Source organism: Ochotona princeps, chromosome 2 (genome assembly GCF_030435755.1).
Source record: "Ochotona princeps isolate mOchPri1 chromosome 2, mOchPri1.hap1, whole genome shotgun sequence".
Taxonomy (NCBI): Eukaryota; Metazoa; Chordata; class Mammalia; order Lagomorpha; family Ochotonidae; genus Ochotona; species Ochotona princeps.
This window is the reverse complement of record NC_080833.1, coordinates 78,208,218-78,229,011: the sequence shown is the minus strand read 5'-3', so window position 1 is coordinate 78,229,011 and position 20,794 is coordinate 78,208,218. Positions and strand designations below refer to the sequence as shown.

Sequence of the window (20,794 nt, the reverse complement as noted above, 5' to 3'; positions counted from 1 at the left end):
ATGGCATGGGTATCAGCTAGAGTTCCTCTGTTGATTTCCCAAGTTAGAACCTACAGTTACACAAGATCCCTAAATGTTTCCTATTTACACAAATGTTGGAAAAGCACTGATCACACACTATCACAGGCAACTGGGGCTCAATACTTTGGGTGGCTTGCTAAGGAGCCATGAAACACGCACTGGGACAAAACTTGGAAAGAGTTTCAACACTGGTTCCCATCTCCTATCCATCAAGGCTGACTACCTGTGGGGTTAACTCCCTTCATGAGTTGTGGGCATCCCTTGCAGAGCAGCAGGGAAGGTTTGAAGATGGTGATGAGAGATGTGTGATGTGGCTGAGACAAAATGCTGTCCGAAAACACCCAGGTACAGCCAGGTGCTGCAGAAATGGTTGCAGTATATACACCAGGGGCTTCCAGAACACTGCCAACACACATCTGATGGAGCACTGTGATTCTCAAATATTAAGATACCTCCTTGCAGCCTGGAGCCACGTACTTAAATGGCTCACAATCTGCACTAGAAAAACAATGAAAAAGTGGGGGTGGGGCAGCACTGGAAACTGAAGAACAAAGAGGGAATGAGTGAAAGAAACAGAAAATACCAGGACATCACAGGTTCTTTTGTGAATGTGGTGTTTCAGCTCTGTATGTTTTAGTGTGCATGGCCATCGTGGGTATTTGGGGAGTGAAGCAGTGGATGACAGCTTTTTGTCTCATTGCTCTTAAAATAAAATAAATAAATGAAACTATCAGAAAGAGACAGGAATACTAAAAAAAAAAAAAAAAAAAAAAGACTGCTTGAGGAACGATGACACCACCAGGATGCCAGGATATGAAGTCCTAAACCCTTCTTCCCCATGAGCACATCAATTAAATAACAACTGATGGGCAAATTCTCCCAATTCTCTTGATAAGAATTCTAGAAACTACTTGAGGCTCATGGGCCTGGGCGAATGCAAAATTAGACATTTGAAACTGGCAGGGAAACTGGAGACACTTCCTCCCCAGAATCCTTACCTGTAGCAAAGAGCCATGCAGCTCTCAGCTTCTCTCTGAGAAGGGAAAGAGACGGATCAAGCATAAATCTGTAGCATTTTTAAAGTCCCTGTCTTGCATGTGCCAGGATCCCATATGGACGCTGATTCTAATCCCGGTAGCCGTACTTCCCATGCTTCTCCCTGCTTGTGGCCTAGGAAAGCAATCGAGGATGGCTCAAAGCTCCTGGGGACCCTGCACCTATGTGGGAGAGCCGGAGGAGGCTCTGGGCTTCTCGCTTCGGATAGGTACATCTCGGACTGTTGGGGCTCCTTGGGGAGTGAATCAACAGAAGATTTCCTCTCTGTCTCTCCTCCTCTCTGAATAACGGATTTTCAAATAAAAAGAAACAAATCTTTAGAAAAAAAACCTGAGGCAATTTATACAAGACTGAACTTTTTTCTAAAGATTTACTCATGGGTCCAGTGCAGTAGCCTAATAGCTAAAGTCCTCACCCTGCAATTGCTGGGATTCCATATGGGCACCGGTTTGTATCCTGGTTGCTCCATTTCCCATCCAGCTCCCTGCTTGTGGCCTGGTAAATCAGTCAAGGACAGCTGAAGGTCTTTGGACCCTAAACTCACATGGTAGACCCAGAAGAAGGTCCTGGCTCCTGGCTCCTGGCTTCAGATCAGCTCAGCTCTGGCTATTGCAGTCACTTGGGGAGTCAACCAGCACATGGAAGATCTCTGCCTTTGTCTCCTTCTCTTTGTAAAATCTGCCTTTCCAATAAAAATATGTAAATCTTAAAAAAAGAAAGAAAAAAAAAAACCTCCTAGCAGCTCATTTTAAAATGAGCTAAAGAATTGAATATACATTTCTTCAAAAAAGACACAAATGGGAAATAGGTACTCAACACCACTAATCACCAGAGAATGTAAATTAAAATCATAAATGGAAGATCCAAAATGACTGAAGAGTCAGAAGTTGCACTGACTTCAGCTTTGGAAGGATAAGGGAAAAACAAAAGAAGGGCCAGGTTTCCAGGGGGCTGACTGACGGAAATGACAGACACACCTCTGCATCTAGCCAGGCAGCACAGACAACTTCCGGCGCAGACTGTCACCTTCCCAAGACAGGCCAAGAATAAGGAACCTTGTGCCCTACTGCAGGCAGCTCTAGCTAAGGGAGACTTCCACAGGCCTCCATTGATTTTAAGTCCAGCCTGGGAAGCCAACCAGAGTTTGAGTGACTGCTTGACCCCCAGCAGGGAAGCAGACCATCTCTTCAGAACTATGTATTATGCTGTGTCAAGTCGCACAGCAGGTCTCTGATGCACTGCTACCGGAAGCAACCATAGCCAGAGTCAGGGTGGTCTGCGGGACACAGAGTAGACCCCAGCAGCCTGCAACTATGGGAATGTGGGGCTTAATCTTGGAACTGTGTTCTCTCACTCTCTATAATGTTTTTTTTTAAAGTCCATATTGCTGAGCCAACGCATAAACTCCATCTCTGGCATGATGTCCCCCCCCCCTTTTTTTTTTTAAAGATTTATTCATTTTATTACAGCCAGATATACACAGAGGAGGAGAGACAGAGAGGAAGATCTTCCATCCGATGAGTCACTCCCCAAGTGAGCCGCAACGGGGCGGTGCGCGCCAATCCGATGCTGGGAACCTGGAACCTCTTCCGGGTCTCCCACGCGGGTGCAGGGTCCCGATGCATTGGGCCGTCCTCAACTGCTTTCCCAGGCCACAAGCAGGGAGCTGGATGGGAAGTGGAGCTGCCGGGATTAGAACCGGTGCCCATATGGGATCCCGGGGCGTTCAAGGTGAGGACTTTAGCTGCTAGGCCATGCCGCCGGGCCCAGATGTCCCATTTTTCAATGAACCAGTAAACGGCCCCAATGGTTCTGCTTGCTCGATTTCATCTTGGCTCACTGATGAACTGGAACAGAATCTTAAGTCTTGGTTTTCTGGATTCCTCCTGTATTATCTATAATGGATTCCCTTACCTTGCTTTTATAATATTGCACATTTACATACAAATCTTTGAAAGTATTATATACACATTTTTTTGTAAAATTTTAACGCATACACAAACAAGGGTACTCACTAAAGACTCAATCAACATATTAAGGCAACTTCTCTGAATCTCAGAAGGTACATTTGCAAAGCTTCTCTCAGACCAAAACCTTGCAAAATGCTTCACGATACACCTGTCAAAAATTAAAGAATCCCAGGTTAGAGAAATGAAAATATTTTTCTTTAGAACAGTCAATAATGCTTTTGACTTTTAATTATAAAAATTACATACACATGCTTTGATTAACCTTTACTACTAATTTTTTGAGCTCAAACATGAACATAAACATGCTACCTTTGCAGTAGACCCATATTTTTGAACAAAGTTTGGGTTATATGCACAGATTTTAATATCATCAAACCATGGTTTGGTTAAAATAAAATTGATTTCAAGTATCAGAATAATGTCCGAATCAATACTTCTATTCAATTGATGCAATTAGTTAAGCCACTTACAATGTACCCAACAATATGAGCTAAATCTATTTGTATGCAAAATTAGGACAATATCCCTAAATTAATAAATCAGCACTATTTAACTATTTAAGATAACTTACTTCATGCAGTCTGCAAAAAGAGATTCCACTCCAACTGAATGAGCGATAATAAGGCATTCTAGTATAGATGCCAACGTTCTGGGGACAGGCTAAAATTGATAGAAAATACCATATTTAATCTTTTTCAATTAACTGAGGCTAAAAAGATTTGGTTCACAAAGATAATCTGATTTGTACACCTAAACTTTCATGCACAAGCATGTAATTCAGTGGCAGGCATTCAGCCTGATGATAGAGGTGCTGCTGTATGAGATGCCAGCTCAGACACTCAGATGCCACACTGAAGTGCCTGAGTTTAGCTTCTGGCTCCAGCTCCTGAATCCAGATTCCTGCTAATGCACACCCTGGCAGTGACTGGTGATGGCTCATGTAAATGGCCTGCACCTCCTCTGTGGAAGAGCTGAGTTTAGCTGCTGCCTCTGACCTGGCTTGGCCCAGCCCACCGAATGCCAGCATTTGAGGACTGCATTAATGCATGGGAGAGCTCTTTGTCTCCTTCACTCTGCCTTTCATGTAAATAAATGAACAGTTTAAAAAAAAGTGAAAATAGGGCCCGGCGGCGTGGCCTAGCGGCTAAAGTCCTCGCCTTGAACACACCCCGGGATCCCATATGGGCGCTGGTTCTAGTCCCGGCAGCTCCACTTCCCATCCAGCTCCCTGCTTGTGGCCTGGGAAAGCAGTTGAGGATGGCCCAATGCATCGGGACCCTGCACCCGCGTGGGAGACCCGGAAGAGGTTCCAGGTTCCCGGCATCGGATTGGCGCGTACCGGCCCGTTGCGGCTCACTTGGGGAGTGACTCAACGGATGGAAGATCTTCCTCTCTGTCTCTCCTCCTCTGTGTATATCTGGCTGTAATAAAATGAATAAATCTTTAAAAAAAAAAAGTGAAAATGGACTCCAGCAAAATATCATATTCATAATTAAAAAGAAACTTGATTTCCTGTTTTCCTGTTGATTTAATAAATAGGCCTTTGTTGTTGCTAAAATTAAGTGGATTATTCAAAGCAAATATAAAAATCTGCATATAACCCCTATATCCTCAAAAGCATAATAAGGACTGGAAGTAATGGGTCAAAGACTATTTATCAAAGAAAACTATTTTTATGTTAGTCAAATGTAATCAGTTTACTGAGAAAGCCTAAAGGAAAATACTAAGTTTGGGTTTTTTTTGCCAATGCTTCTAATCATGCTATGTTAAATCCTCCATTTTTCAATCCCTTAATGATAATATAGGCAGTTTCCATGGCTTTCTGGTTATTTTGTAATTGAAATTCAGTGGAGCAGGATGATAACATGCGTCTTAGAAAATTTCTGAGTTGCACTCTCACCATCACCGACCAGGTTTATGGTAGGAGGGCTGTGGAATACAAAGGGCAGCAAGGTCCATTTTCCTATTCCTCCAATTCCTGGGTCCAGGCCACATGGAAGAGGGCTGTGGAGGGTTATGGTCACTTTACGTAATTATGCGGAGACCAGAATAGCAAGAAGCTGTCCTTGACCTTGCTATAATCCAGGTGCTGTTAGCCTTTGTTGCTGCAGTAACTATTTCAGGCTTTCTTCTGGCCTCTCAGTGGTTCATGAGGAATAAGGCCTCCCAAGGTGGGCCATCGTGTCAGTCTCCTTTGGCTCTCGTTGGACCAATCAGGCCCTCCTCCTTCTCAGTGGTTCAGGGATAAATGCAAGGCAGACCCTCCATATATACATTTTTTCTCTACATGCCAGTAACCAGGCTGGTCCTACCCTCTGCAGCAAGTCTCTTCCCATCAGAAATTGGCACACTGCAGTATATTCTCAGTGGCTTTTCAGGCATATTCCAAGCACTGCCAGGAAATCTCATCAGTTTCTTTTCTTCCTTGTTGGAAGCTCCAGGGTGGAAATGTCCATCTGGGAGATGAGGAAACATCATTTCCCTGCTGGAGACAGTTCCTATCTTTAACCTTTGTGACACATTTGAATCTCTCTCCTTACTTTGACTAGGAAGATGGAGGAGGTATATGAAGGCAAAGGAAATCTATCAAGCTGAGGACACCAGAGCTGCTCTCCTAATTCCTGCAGAGGCTGGAGTGTGTGGTTAGTGAAAGGTGACTGAGGGTCAAAGCATCTTTCTCAGTAAACCTGGCAGGGTAGTAGTGGTGGTAGCATTGGCCATAGATGTTAAGGCTCTTTTTAAAAATGTGGACTGGTTCCTTAGCTCTTACTTTTATGAAGGTAAGAAAAGTCGCACCCAAAATGAAAATCTAAATTCACACATTACTAAAATGACTTAGAGATTTATACAACCTATATTATTGCCTTCAGTACCCAATAACAGGGAAATATAATAGAAACAAGTCATTTGAAATTTATTTTTGATGATTGTAAAACATGCTCATTGTAGCAAATGTTATAAAAGCATAAATAAGAAAGTGAAGATACCCTACAGTCAGAGTACTTTAAAATAATGAAGAATTTAAGGAATGATATACAGAAGGGTTTTGAAATATGAAGTGAGGGAGCTCTCTTAGATGGAAAATTTGCCTTTGTATAAACTACAATTAAAAACAGCTAATATTCACATTGTATCTGGGAAGACAGAGAAGAACTCCATCCCATCCAAGTATCAGCAAGAAGGGTATATACTTTCAGATAAAAGAACCAATGAAGTATTGTGTAGCTCTGTGATAAATGATCAAGAGTGGCAAGGACCCAAGCATTTGGGCCATCTTCTATTGCTTTTCTCAGGTAATTAGCAAAAAGCTGGATCAGAACTGGGACAGCCGGGTCACAGCCCCAGATCTATATGAAATTCTAGTGTTGCAGGTAGTGGCTATATCTGTAACACCACAATGCTAGTCCCTGACTTAATATTTTTAATATTGAAATAACTATTATTATAGTAGTGAAAAATACAGGAGGTAATAATGAACAACTTAAAGCACTAAGGTAATATTTTTGAGACTTAATCATTACCTTCTGAAAGAAATTACAGTAATCTCTTCTTAAAATATAGATGGCTACTTCTTTCAATCCTTCTAGTCCATACATATCAGCCATATTGAGTACCTGACTAAAATAAAATAGATATACAGTTAATTCTCAAATATAAAAATCAAGGCACAATATATAGTAATTTCTTAGTAACATATTCCATTTGGAAAAAAAGAGTAATCTAAATTATATAAATTCAAATTTTTGCCTTAGATAATAATATTCTTTATGAATCAAAAATTGGAAAAAAAGAGCAAATGTTGAAATCACTGAAATATGATTTAATTAGTGGGAAATAACAAGCAGTATATTTGGAACTGTTTCAAATTCCCCAAATATATTCAATAACATCATGATACTTCAAAAAGTTGATAGAAAACAGAACTAAAAGACAAGATGTTGAGATTCATGCATAACAAGTCTTTAAAAAGTTCATAAAAATGTGTATTATGAAAAAAGTATGCCTGTATTTTAAAAGTTCTTTGCAGCAAAATAAACTTATCTGTTAATTCTATTTTTCCATGAGCTTTCTGAAGTACTGTTGTATAGAGCAAGATTCACGAAAATGTTTTGAAGCCTGACAAAGAAAATGATTTGTAATAAATCTGTACCATAAAGGTTGGCCAGAAGTGGGGAAATGTACTGATACCTAACATACTAACAAACTTACAAGCCTCTCTGATTGGAGACAGTATCCAAAGACCTGATACACCTGCGTGTGTGTTCTGTGGCTGTATCTCTGCTCACTGACATACACTCTGGGTACCTGGGAAACCTACAAGCCTTGGGGCAATGTCATGAAGGCTGCCAGGGAGATAAAACTTTACTGCTCAACTCCTGTGACTCACTAAAACGTTTCCCTCAAAACATATTTCTTTAATTTGAAGTTAAAGAAACACTAATGAATTTTTAAAGTTAAAGGAGCAGATATTACCTGCAAGAAAAGGGGAAGGCATCTGGGAATTAGAATAACAAGGTAGACTTTCACCTGGGAAATTGGAATAACAAGGTAGACTTTCACTCCTGGATAAGACTTCAGACGCTCAAAGGGCATTTCCCCACAAAGAACCAAGAATCACAGAATTGCTGTCCTTTGAGGTGTCTCCTATTATGTTTTAAAGATTTTCTTCCTCTTTTTTTCTTATGTTGTTTAAAAAAGTCATGAAATGGAAAACACACTGCAGGAAATATAACTTATGTGATCAGTTCTTTTTTCTAAAAACCTCTCATTTGTTTTCCAAACAGAAATAAAGTTCTTCCAACATAATTTTAAATCTAAGAAAGATTTTATTAGTCTTTTTACCCTGAATTGCTAAATTAACTCTCCTAATTGAGTTAACTTGCTTGTTTTTAGATATTTTTAAAACATGATTTAGCGAAAAAATAATAAAAATACAGCTTCTACTTATTAACACTTTGTAATGCAAATGTAATGCTATGCAAAGCATAGCCTGCAAAATTTTAATATTCTTGAGTTTGAAACTATTGAAAAAGTAACACTTACCCAACATTAGATTTGTCTGGGATATCCAAAGTTCCTCCATATATAAAATGCATCATAATATTCATTTCTATGTAGTTTATACTGAAAAATGAAAGAGAACACAAATCCAGAAATACCTTTCAACTGATATCAACAATATATTCTACTTTCTTATAATTTACTGTCAAGTTAGAATTCTAATTTCATTTTTATCTGAAGAATATACTCTTTACATGACATTCATGTAGGTATACCATTGATTTAAAATGCACTACAACTAGAGATTACTATATCTGCAGTAAAACATTATTAATATACATTATCAAGTCACTGGTTATTTATTGAGAATCATCTACCACAGACTTTTAGAATTAGAAGTGATTCTATTTTTCAAATGTGTATTTATTTTAATTTTATTTGAAAGGCAGAGCAACAGAAGGAGAGAGAAAAACAGACTGCCGTCCAGAGCTACAGCCTGGCCAGCCCAAGCACAGGGGACCGAGAACTCCATCCAGGTTTTCCTTGTGAGGGGCAGGAACACAAGTACTTACGGCAATCATATGTTGCCTTCCAGGATACACATTAGCATGAAGATGGATCAGAAGCAGAGGCTGAACATGAACCTAAACACTATGATATGGGATGTGGGCATCCCAAACAGAGACGTAATCCGCTCCACCACAATGTCTGCCTCTATAAGGTTCTTTACTGATCACTACCTGACCTCAGGACTGTTAACAAATCCTCTAACAAGCACCTCTGATAAATGTTGTTGCTTAAAGCTTCAGATGGACAGTTCCATGCACTACAAAGTTTTCTTTTATGCTTATAGATTCCTTAATTGTTTTCTTTTTTAAGAAAAGATTTATTTATTTTTGGGCCCAGCACAATGGCCTAGTGGCTGAAGTCCTCACCTTGAACGTGCCGGGACCCCATATGGGCACCGGTTCTAATCCTGGCAGCTCCACTTTCCATCCAGCTCCCTACCTGTGGCCTGGGAAAGCAGTTGAGCCCCTGCACCCACATGGGAGACCTGGAGGAAGTCCTGGCTCCTGGTTTTAGATCAGCGCAGCATCAGCCATTACGGTGATTTGGGGAGTGAATCATTTATTTTTGAATAAAAAAAAATTTAAAAGAAGATTTATTTATTTTTATTTGAAAGGCAGATATGCAGAGAAGACAAAAGACAGACAGGAAGATCTTCCATCTGAGGTTCACTCCCCAAGTGGCCACAACAACTGGAGCTGAGCTGATCTGAAGCCAGGAGCCAGTATCTTATGCTGGGACTCCCAAGTGGGTATAGGGTCCAAAGGCCTTGGGCTGTCCTTGACTGCTTTCCCAGGACACAAGCAGGGAGCTGGATGGGAATCAGAGCCACCAGGATTAGAACTGGTGCCCATATGGGATCCGCCGTGTACAAGGCGAGGACTTTTGCCACTATGTTACTGCACCAGATTCCTTAATTTTTAATGCTATCAGTGACTCTAGCTTGGTTAACAACCCATGTGGCTAATAGAACATACAGTAACTAAAATGCAAATCTGATAGCTTCCCACTTTCAAAACTTTTTCACTTTTCTAAGAAGCCTGTAGAAACAGAGTCCAAACTCCTTATCTTGTGGTATGAAGTCCTTCATTACCTGACTTCTGGGTATTCTCCAGCAGCTGCTCCAAGATAGAAAATGAATTTACTCATCATCCATACCACAACTACATAATCCATGCATCTACACATACTGTTCACTGTGCTTAAATTACTTTTCTCCTTTACTTACGTAACCTTGTAGACACAAGACATGTGGTTCTTGTTCATCCATTCCTTGACACTCTCAAGGAAGGAAAACAAATCCCTGAATGCTAAAAACAGTAACTGAGCACTTACCATGAGCCAGTCTCAGAGCTTAAAGCATTCTGCGCGCCTCTGGTTCATTCCATCACCATAACAACTCAATAACAGATACTATGCTTGGTCTCATTTAATAGACGGAAAGAAGAAAAGTAAACTTGTCTAAGGTCAAATGGCTAATGATGCCCTGAAATTTAAATTCAGGCAGAATCATTCCAAAGCCTGGCTCTTACATGTCCACTATCCCACTGACATGGCCTCTGGTCACATATTTGTCTTCTGGACTATGTTCCATAAGGGCAGTGTTGTATCTTCATCTATCTTTGTATCTATCTCAAGTACCAGCAGAATGTCAGCATTGACTCAATAACCCTAGCGTCACCATTTTATTCTCCCAAATAATATGGGATCTCTGCAATAGAAGGATGATGGCAAGAGTACCGGTAAGCTCTTCAGAGACCACGGAGTACAGCAACTCTAACATCTACTAACAGGACAACATGAGGACGTTGAGAAGAAATGGCGTCCCAGAAAGAAGGACTGTGAAAGGTATCTGCTTTGATTCTATGTCCTTAAATAATATGCATTCAATACATTGCTGATGATGCTGAATAAATGGCTTAGTGGTACACCAAGAGAGGAGCCTAAATCTTTACAGAAATGCTGAATTGAAAATGTGGTGTTTTTTTTTACAAGGAATTTAGCAAACTTTCCCTATCCCCACTAGGTTAAGTACTAGTTTCTATAGATTCAAAATTCTGCATCTTTAATACTAATTAGAAAGTCAAATACTTAATACTCTCATTTATGTACTATGGTTATTATAAGAGTTATTAATCTTAGAATAATTAAACCATAATATCTGTATTTGTTAATCTAAAACACTAGCATAGTTACTCAAATGTTCATACACCTTTCCTTAGATTCATCAAGGGTCATTCTTGGCAACATTAATGAGAATTGGCTGTTTATGTTGAAAGAATAGTTGCCTCCAAGACTTGACATATTTAAGAAAAAGATAATGACTAGATAAAAACAAAAGTCCTGTATTAAAATAAACAGCAAAATCTAGATAGCTAAGCCTATATATTAATATATGTGATAGCTACAAATACAGCAAGACTATGTTTTCTGGCTGTCTTGACAGATGTTTTACTAAGCTACATTCTCATTATTATATTCTAAGTCATTTTATTTTTGCCGGAAGTGTTTATAGACATAATTAACTGACCTAGTAAGAAAACTAATTACTCCAATAGCCTATAGTTCATTTGGAATGATTTAAAGTACTATTCCAAATAAAATATCATCAGAATAAAAGCTTATTGGAAATAAAAATATTAAATACACTCGGAAAAAAGGAAAAACCAAGTAGGACAAAGCTCTAAGATGAGATTAAACAAGTACCTCATCTATTAAAGTCTCTGACTTTTCACATGTTTCAGGCTCCCCTGCTTATGAGATAACAGAGGGGCTCTATTTATGTATGTATGTATTTGTTCATTTATTCCAACTCAGCATTACTGATCATAGCTTCTATCCCAGACCCTGAAAATACGAGAAGCTTATATTCCAAGGGAGGAGATGGACAACTATGCAAATAAACATGTAAAGAAGATAGTTTTTATGGTGGAAAGTGCCATGAAGACAACACAACAGAGAAATGTAGGAAGCAGCAACTGAGGACAGAGTGCCTTAGTGTAGTAGTCTGGGAATGTGGCACTTCACCTGAAATTGCAATCTTGAGAAACCAGCTACTCTAAGTGAAAAACTAAACTCTCTGAGGCAAGAATGAGCTTACTGGAGGAAAGAACAACAAACAGGAGCAAGAAAGGCACAAAATGAGAGAGAAGACAGTCCTTCATATCTAAAGAACTTCGGTTTAGTTCTAATATTCCTCAATTCTGAAATTTTGGTTAGAAGAAAAATATGATCTATGCTCCAAAAGATCTCGGTAAAGGTGCAAAGCAATCCCAAGAATCTCCTAAGACAGATTAGAAAATTCAAATTTATATTTCATTGTGCAAGCGATTACTCAAAGACTTCTGTTTATATAAGACGGAAGTACATATAGTTCCTTTACGTAAGTATTGCCTGTAGTTCATCTTCCAATAGAGGATGTGGAAAATTCTTCCCCTTTTCTCACTAAAACAGAAAAATTTCCTTCCAGTTATATCCTTCCAGCCTTCCAACTCTAGAGCATGAATCAAGCTAGGATTACAAGACTGTACTGCCTTCCTCTCAAACTACTGAAGGCTGTCCCTCTTGAAACATATCATGCACATTATCTCTCTGAGTTACCAACTCATTAAAAACACAGTGGTTATTTCTGGAATGATAGGCAGCAATTCGTTCTAATCTATTTGTAGAAAACATCTTGCTGATATGTAACAGCTGCACAATTCCAAAAGAAGCTGCTGATCATGCAAAACAGGGCATGCTGGCCTAGTATTGGCAACGGCCCTCACTTTGTCCCTAGAAAATGACAACAATCAAATGCAGAGGAAGAAGGAAAGGACAAACAACAATGTGCACCCATGTTAGGTACCACAGTGTGCCATATTCTTCTCTTATGTGTGTCTCTCATCAAATCCTCTCAAGAACCTCAGGCTTCTGGGAGCATTCTGGGAGTTCGGGAGTGAATCAGGACAGGAGCGAATTGCTATCTCTCTGATTCTCAAATAAAAGTTTAAAAAGCAGTACAATCAATCAAACCTTTTTTTTTAGAAAAGTGCTATCTGAAAGATATAAAATATAACCAGTGAGCAAGCTTCCAAAACGACCTGAAAATGGTTATATCTTTGAGTGGCATACTGCTAGCACTGCCTTTCCTGCACTTTAATCACCATAAAGGAAGAGATCTCATCAGTAAGAGACACACATGTCAATTACGTTGTTTTTCAATGGTGAGGATAACAATTCAACAATAGATTCATTTATACATTCCTTCTATTGACAAGATATACAATCTTCAGCCTGGTGGTTACAAATCCTCCATGATTATAACCTACCTATCATAGACCCATTGCTTGTGCTCCCTCCCCCTAATTCACATGGCAAGGCCATAAGCCTCAGTGTGGCCATATTTGCTCAGCATGGTGCCTTCAAAAGAAGTAACAGGTTAAATGAGGTCGTAAGAGTGGACCTTGATCTCCTGAGTATTCTCATCAGATGAGACACCCCAGGGCTCTCCAAATGTACACACCAAGGAAGGAACAGGTGGGCACATAACAAGAAGGGAGTGCTCTCACCAGACACCAACCTCACCAAAATCCTGACCTTGAGACCCTGCAATGGCTGAGAAAATACATTTCTGCTATTTAGGCCACCCAGTTTTGGTATTTTGTTAAGCAAGACTGAGTAACCTGATACAGAACCTCTATTCCTGAATGTTCCTTATTTCCTCTCACTCCAGAAAGTGTATACTGGTGAATTCTGTTTTAAGAGAAGTAGCTAATTGAGCATACAGGGAAATCAGATTCCTAAAAAGCACTCTGCATGGAGTATTATTGCAATCATTTTCAGTTAAGCGTCCTGGGGAAAAAAATCATGCTTACCCTTGAAGAGTAATGTAGTCCTGGGTGCTTTCAGCCCAACAGCCACGCAGCATTGCAGCAAAATAACTAGATCTGGCACTTAAAATGGCCCTATGGGGAAGGAGGAGGAAACACAGGCAAACATTTATGTACTACAAAAAATGTACTTTTTAAAATAAAACTTTCCATTTTTATTTCTTAAAATATAACAATTTGTCTTGCACATTCACTAATAGAAGTTATTATAATAATAAGAATTATAAAAATATGTTTATTCCTAGGTAATTTAATTGCTTATTTAAAACATTAATTGCAAAATCCATTGCTATCTTCAAATTTTTCTTCATAAAGGATCTTTAATAACAATTAAAATTATTCCCATAATTAATAATAAAAAATCCTTTGCAACCAGGGAGATCAAGAATAAAATGATACTTAATATCCTGAGAAAATGTCAGTAAGGAAGTCTATAATTACTCTTTCATCAGCTAAATTTTTAATTATGAAAAAAAGAAAGACTACATCTCTAAAACACCGGAATTCTAGTTCAGAATTCACTCCATATATGCTGAAAAAGCTGGATTACATATGAGGATTAAGACAATGGCAAAAAAAAATTTTCTTCCTCTTCAACTGCCATCCTGTCTTCTCAAATAAAAGGTTAGTTCTTTCATCCTATAATCCAACAAATATCCTTTGACTTCTGCCCCGTTCCAGGGACTATTCTCGGTGCTATAAATACAGTGGGAAATCAGCTGCACAGGACGATGCTGTCTTCCAGTGAGGGGTGGGACAGAAGAGTAGTGGAGGAAAGGAAAAGGCAAATATTTGTGCAACAGCCTAGTAAGTTGTCTCACACCAACCCGCCTATGAAAATAATGGAATATATATGCATATATATATATTCACTAAAGGAAAATATAGAATACAGAACACACACATACATATTCACTAAAGGAAAATATAGAATAATTTGAAGTTCTATGAAAATCTGACACAAGATGGCAAAGTTACAACCAAGCACAATGGCTCAAAAATGGCTAATCCTGCCTCCAGCAAGTGCCAGGATCCCATATAGGCACCAGTTCATGTCCTGGTTGATCCATTTCCCATCCAGCTCCTTGCTTGTGGCTTGGGAAAGCAGCATAAGATGGCCCAAACCCTTGGGACCTGCACCTGCATGGGACATCTGGAAGAAGTTCCTGGCTTCTGGCTTCAAATTGGCTCAGCACTGGCCATTGTGGATATTTGGGAAGTGAACCAGCAGATGGAAGATTTTTTTTTTCTCTTAGTCTCACCTTCCTCTGCAAATCTGCCTTTCCAGTAAATATAAAGAAATCTGTCACTCTACCTTTCAAATAAATATTAACTTTGTCTGAGATGTTCCCAGACCAGATTCTTGTATGTACTGGCAAGAACCGGGCCCTGCACAGTCCATCGCCCTGATCAGCTGGTGGTTGCAGTTGCTAGGCTGGTTCTGTTTTCAGCCCTGTCTTCCACTGGAACCAATGGGTGTTTGCAGTCCAGCCTGGTTCTACCCAGCACATACTCGGCCCTCACATCAACCAGTGGGGGCTGCAGCCCAGCCGGAGTGACCCACAACAACTCCATCAGGTCCGCTCCCTCCCCTGGTTTGCCAGTATGTATGGCAGACTAGTCCAGTCTGTCCCACATCCCCTTCTGCTCTCATACATGTCAATGGGTATGAGAACCATGTCCCATCTAACCAGCTCAACTATCCAACCTTCATGGATGTTGTTGGGGTGTCTCTCTGTCTAGCCACCCCAGCCCCTGCCCTAGTTTTCGTGCCCTCCCATGGTGGTGGTAACCTAAGAGAGGGGGATCCCCCCAATCGAGCTTTTGGACTCAGAACACTAACCATCAAATGACAGAGGACAGAACAAGTCAATCAACCACCTCAGCTATATGTTGGCAATGAAAATGCTGGGCAAACGGAGACTCTATGATGGACTGTGTCAATCAGTGGACTCTCCAACGACCGCATTGTGCTTGGAGTGGTGAGAATGGCAGCAATTCAGATCTGTTGAAATACCAAAACTACTCTACCAGCTCTACCTTCAGACCAGAGATGGTCTCCCCAAGAAACTGATGAACTTATCTGGACAATAAGATGCTGGACTTTATGCCTGGTAGATGCTTGCAATGAAAGAATCTCAACTGAATTTGAACTGTGGTAATGCAACAGGGTGAAGGAATCCACCATGGGGGGAGAGGGGGGTTTGGGGAGGGGTGGGGAGAATCCCAGTGCCTATAAAACTGTCACATATTGCAATGTAATCCAATAAAAAATATATATATATATTAAAAAAAGAAATATTAAAAAAAAGAAAAGACACAGAAGACAAAAGAGGTGTTTCGGATATTTGAAGTAACTTTCCCACTGTGACAAAAGCAGGTACTTAGAGACTGAGACTACAGGACAATTTCTTCAGAGTCATCTTCAGAGGCTTGGAGAACACAAATTACAACTTGGGCCTTGACAGACAGCCCAACGTTAGGTGGGTCCTGAAAGGCTACGGGAAAGAATGAAGAGTGAACAGGGACCAGCCCAGCCCTTATCAGAGCAGCTCAGTCTCGATCTAGGATAAAGTGAGCAGCATTTCGTCCAACCGTCAGCCATGGTAAAAGAAAGCTGTTATCTTCATTAAAATAACACCACCCATAGTGTGAAATCACTTTGGATTTTAAATAAAACATCCAGCAATCATCCAAAAGTAATCTGTTAATATAAGAAAAAAATGGAAAATGAAGGGGAAAAAGATCTATTTATACCAGTATCACAAAAAGATGCATATATATATATATATATGATTTTTATATAAATAAAAATACAAATCTTAAAAAAAACCCTTGATGTTTATCGCATCCAAATACAAAAATAGCTTTAAAATTGATCAAAATCTTACTAAGAGAGTTAACATTGTAAGACTTCTAGTGGGCCTGGCGGCGTGGCCTAGTGGCTGAGGTCCTCGCCTTGAATGCACTGGGATCCCATATGGTCGTCGGTTCTAATCCTGGCAGCTCCACTTCCTCTCTGTATATCTAACTTTGTAATAAAAATTAAATAAATCTTTAAAAAAAAAGACTTCTAGAAAAATACTGATGAGAATCTTTGCCAACTTTGGAGTATAAAAGGTTTCTGAGAACACAAAAACTATGAGTTACTTTTTAAAGACTTATTATTTTTTAATTGGAAAGTCAGATATACAGAGAAGAGAGAAAGAGAGGAAGATGTTCCATCTGTTGATTCACTTCCCAAGTGGCTGCAATGGCCAGAGCTGGGCCAATGTGAAGCCAGGAGCCTGAAGATTCTTCCAGGTCTCCCAAGCAGGTGCAGGATCCCAAGGTTTTAAGAGTTGTCCTTGACTGCTTCCCAAACTACAGGCAGGGAGCTGGATGGGAAGTGGGGCCATTGGGACACGAACTGGCCCCCATATGGGATCCCAGCATGCAAGGTGAGGTCTGAATATATTAATCAAAATTCTAGAGCTATTAAAAAAACAAAACAAAAACCTTCGCAGGTGAATGTACACAACAAGAAGAAACTAATTTTAAAATGACCTAAAGATTGCAACAGAAAACTCATCAAAAAATACATACGTATCGCAAACAAGCATATACAACTCAGTTGATGCTTGGGGTTAGGAAGAGTAGAGGGACCAATGGGCACTGATTAAAACTCTCTATAACTTTTTAAAAGTTGTACTTACTTATTCGAAAGACAAATAGAAAGATGGCAGGGTGAGGATGGGGGAGATAAGAGAACATCTTCCAGTAGTTCTCTCCCCAACTACTATAGCCTGATCTGAGTGAGTACAAATCCAGGGGCCAGGAACTCCAGTCTGGTCTCTCATAAGGAGGCCAGTGGTCTAAGCACGTAGGCCATCAATTGCCATCTTCCCAGGACACCAGTAGGTAGCTGGATTAGAAGTGCAACAGTCAAGACTCAAACTGCCATTTAGTTACAGAATAGTGTTGCAAATAGTGGCATAACCTACTGTGCTAAAACACTGGCCCTACTGAATCTTAATTGTTAGGAGTTACATAAGTTCACTTATTAGACAAAACTCATCAAACTGAACTTTTTATTATGCCATTTGATTGTCTACGGATTCCAACTCGATCAATTCAACTGTGAAAGATGATGAAAATAAAATATATTTAATAAAAAATAGATAAAAAATCAAATGAACATTTGAGGGTGATGTAAAACAATATTCTTCAAACTAAACAAGAAAAAAGAGGAAATAGTTCCCAACTAATTTTATGAATTCAACATAACCTTGAGACTTAAGCAGCTAAGGGCATATTTAAAAAGGAAAATCATAGATCAGTGCCTCTCATTAATAAAGATGCATAATCCAGGGGCCCAGGGTGGTAGCCTACTGGCTAAAGACCTCACCCTGCACACGCCGCGATCCCATATGAGCACCGATTCTAATCCTGGCTGTCATGCTTCCCATCCAGCTCCCTGCTTGTGGCCTGGGAAAGCAGTTGAGGACAGCCCAAAAAACCTTGGGACCCTGCACCTGCCTCTGGGAAGAGGCTCAGGGCTCCAGGCTTTGGGTTGGCTCAGCTCCAGCCACTGCAGCCACTTGGGGAGTGAATCAACAGACAGAAGATCTTCTCTGTCTCTCTTCCTCTCTGTGTATATCTGAGTTTCTAATAAAAATAAAATAAATCCGTTTTTAAAAAGATGAAAAAATCCTGAACAAAATATTATCACTCTGCACCCAGCAAATACAATGAATAAAACTTCAAAACCGAGATGAAATTGTCCTATGAACACAAAACTGCTTTTTCAATCCTAAATCAAGTGATGGAATTTAGCATACTCAAGACAGAAAAAAAGGAGAAAAGGAGTTAGAGTTGTGATGCCAGCATCTCATTATCAGAGCATCAATTAAAATATTTGCTTTTCTGCTATTTTTCCCAAAGATTTATTTATTTTTATTGGAAAGGCAGATTTACAAATACAAAGAAGGACAGATAGACTCAACAGCCAGAGCTGAGCTTAGCCGATCTGATAACAGGAGCCAAGAACTTCTTCCAAAGGTCATACCCGGATTCAGGGTCCCAAGAAATTGGGCCAGCCCTGCTGCTTTCCCAGGCCACAAGCATGGAACTGCACGGGAAGTGAAGCGGCTGCCACACAAACCAACATCCATATGGAATGCTAGCACTTGAAGGCGCAGGATTAGTCAGATGAACCAATGCAGTTTCCTGCAAATGTACCTAGGAACACAGCAGAATATGGCCTAAGAACTTAGACCCCTGCTACCCATGCAGGAGACTGGAATTGAGTTCCTGGCCCCTGGCTTTAGGCTGGCCTAGACCTGGCCATTAAAAGCTGGGGAATGAACCAGCAGATGGATAATTCTCTCTTTCTCTCTCTCTCAACATCTTTCTGCTTCTGTTGTTGCTGCTCTTCCTTTGAAACAAATAAATACTTTTTTTAAAACAGGAGAAAATTCATGATCATCACAATAGATGCAAGAAAAGCCTTTGGTAATGATTTTAAGAAATTTAGGCAATTTCAATCAATATCCCAGAAACCTACTTGCTAAATACTGACAAGGTGATTTTAAAATTTATATGGAGAAACAAACAAACAAGAAAAACTAAAATGGTAAACATGATACTTAGTAAAAAATAACAAGAGTAGGAGTATTCACACATCTGATCTCATGATTCACTATGAAGTTACAGTAATTAAAACAACATGGTATTTATGAACAAAGAAAAAAGAGATCAACAAACAGAATAAAGAATCCAAAAATACACCCACATAAATACTGCCAACTGATCTTTGATAAAAACACAAAGTCAATACAGTGAAGAAAAGGCAATCTTCATGACATTTCATACTGGAACAACTGGACATTCACATGCAAAGATGATGGCCGATACGGAACCGGCCTTCACACAAAAAAGCCTTCAGATCATAAATTTAAGTGTAAAATATGAAATCATGAAAATTCTGAGAAGGCATAGGAAAATTTGTGTGGCTTTGGGTGGGAACGAATTTTAGATGCAAAACCAAAAGTACAATCCATGAAAAAAATTCATGTTTGACTTATAATTTAAAACTGAGAATGACAAACGTAAGTCACCAGATAGGAGAAAATATTTGTAAATAATATATAGAATAAAGGACTACTATATAAAACATATAAAATCATATATAACTTTTACAGCTCAGTAAGAACAGTACAGTTTCAAAATGGAGAGAAACTATGAACAAGAGTTTAAACAAGTATTATATTCAGGTTTGCAAAAACACATATGAAAAGATTCACAGCATGATTCTGTCCTTCAGGAATGCAAAGCTAACAAGCCGTGAGAATCAGCACATGTCTATTAGCATAACTTAAATTCAGTGAACAATGTCAATGGCTGTGGAGGTGTACAGTACCTGCGTAATGGAGATATATCCAGATGTGAGGATACAATGCAGTATGCATCTCTACTTCCAAAGATGGACTCTCAATGAAACTGTTTACCATATCTTAACAAGAGGATGCTGGACTCTCTGCCATTGTTGATACCCGCAATGATGGACATATGACTGTGAAGAATTATATTATATGGGCCCGGCGGCATGGCCTAGTGGCTAAAGTCCTCACCTTGAAAGCCCTAGGATCCCATATGGGCACCGGTTCTAATCCCGGCAGCTCCACTTCCCATCCAGCTCCCTGCTTTTGGCTTGGGAAAGCAGTGGAGGACGGCCCAAAGCCTTGGGGCCCTGCACCCGCATGGGAGACCCGGAAGAGGTTCCAGGTTCCCAGCATCGGATTGGCGCGCACCGCCCGTTGCGGCTCACTTGGGGAGTAAAACTTCGGATGGAAGATCTTCCTCTCTGTCTCTCCTTTTCTCTGTATATCCGGCTTTCCAATAACAATAAATCTTAAAAAAAAAAAAAGAATTATACTATAGTAACGATATAAGGGAAATCAGTGATGTGGAAGGCAACTGGGGATGGGATAAGGGAAATCCCAGGGCCTATGGAACTGTATCATAAAATGATAATAATAAAAAAAGTTTTTTTAAAAAAAGGAACTCTCAGTGCTAGTTGCATTTGTGTGCTTTTTGTTACTACAGCAAAATACCCAAGAGACAATAGTTATGAAGGAAGGTGTTTATTTCGGCTCAGAGTTTTGGAAGTGCATATTCTGAGATGTGCGGTACCCTGTTTGGATATTTGCCTGCTGAGGTCAGATGACCAACAGAGGAGCGCATCAGGAGGAGGAACCACATGGCAAAGCCAGGAAGCCGAGAGAATGGCTGTTCCCAACTCTTGGGCTTTTATAACCAACCCTCTCT

General features: G+C 39.8%; 1 protein-coding gene across 1 annotated transcript in view; it reads right to left on the bottom strand.

Annotated features, from left to right (window-relative positions):
• BTBD8 (BTB domain containing 8) overlaps positions 1 to 20,794 on the bottom strand; it is a 69,273-nt gene that overhangs the window by 21,758 nt on the left and 26,721 nt on the right. The window contains exons 5-9 of the mRNA XM_058659141.1: positions 13,472 to 13,561; positions 8,091 to 8,171; positions 6,569 to 6,665; positions 3,619 to 3,707; positions 3,093 to 3,195 (exon numbers count right to left, since the gene is read on the bottom strand). Of these exons, the coding sequence (XP_058515124.1) occupies positions 3,093 to 3,195; positions 3,619 to 3,707; positions 6,569 to 6,665; positions 8,091 to 8,171; positions 13,472 to 13,561 (460 nt within the window). The remainder of the gene's footprint in view (positions 1 to 3,092; positions 3,196 to 3,618; positions 3,708 to 6,568; positions 6,666 to 8,090; positions 8,172 to 13,471; positions 13,562 to 20,794) is intronic.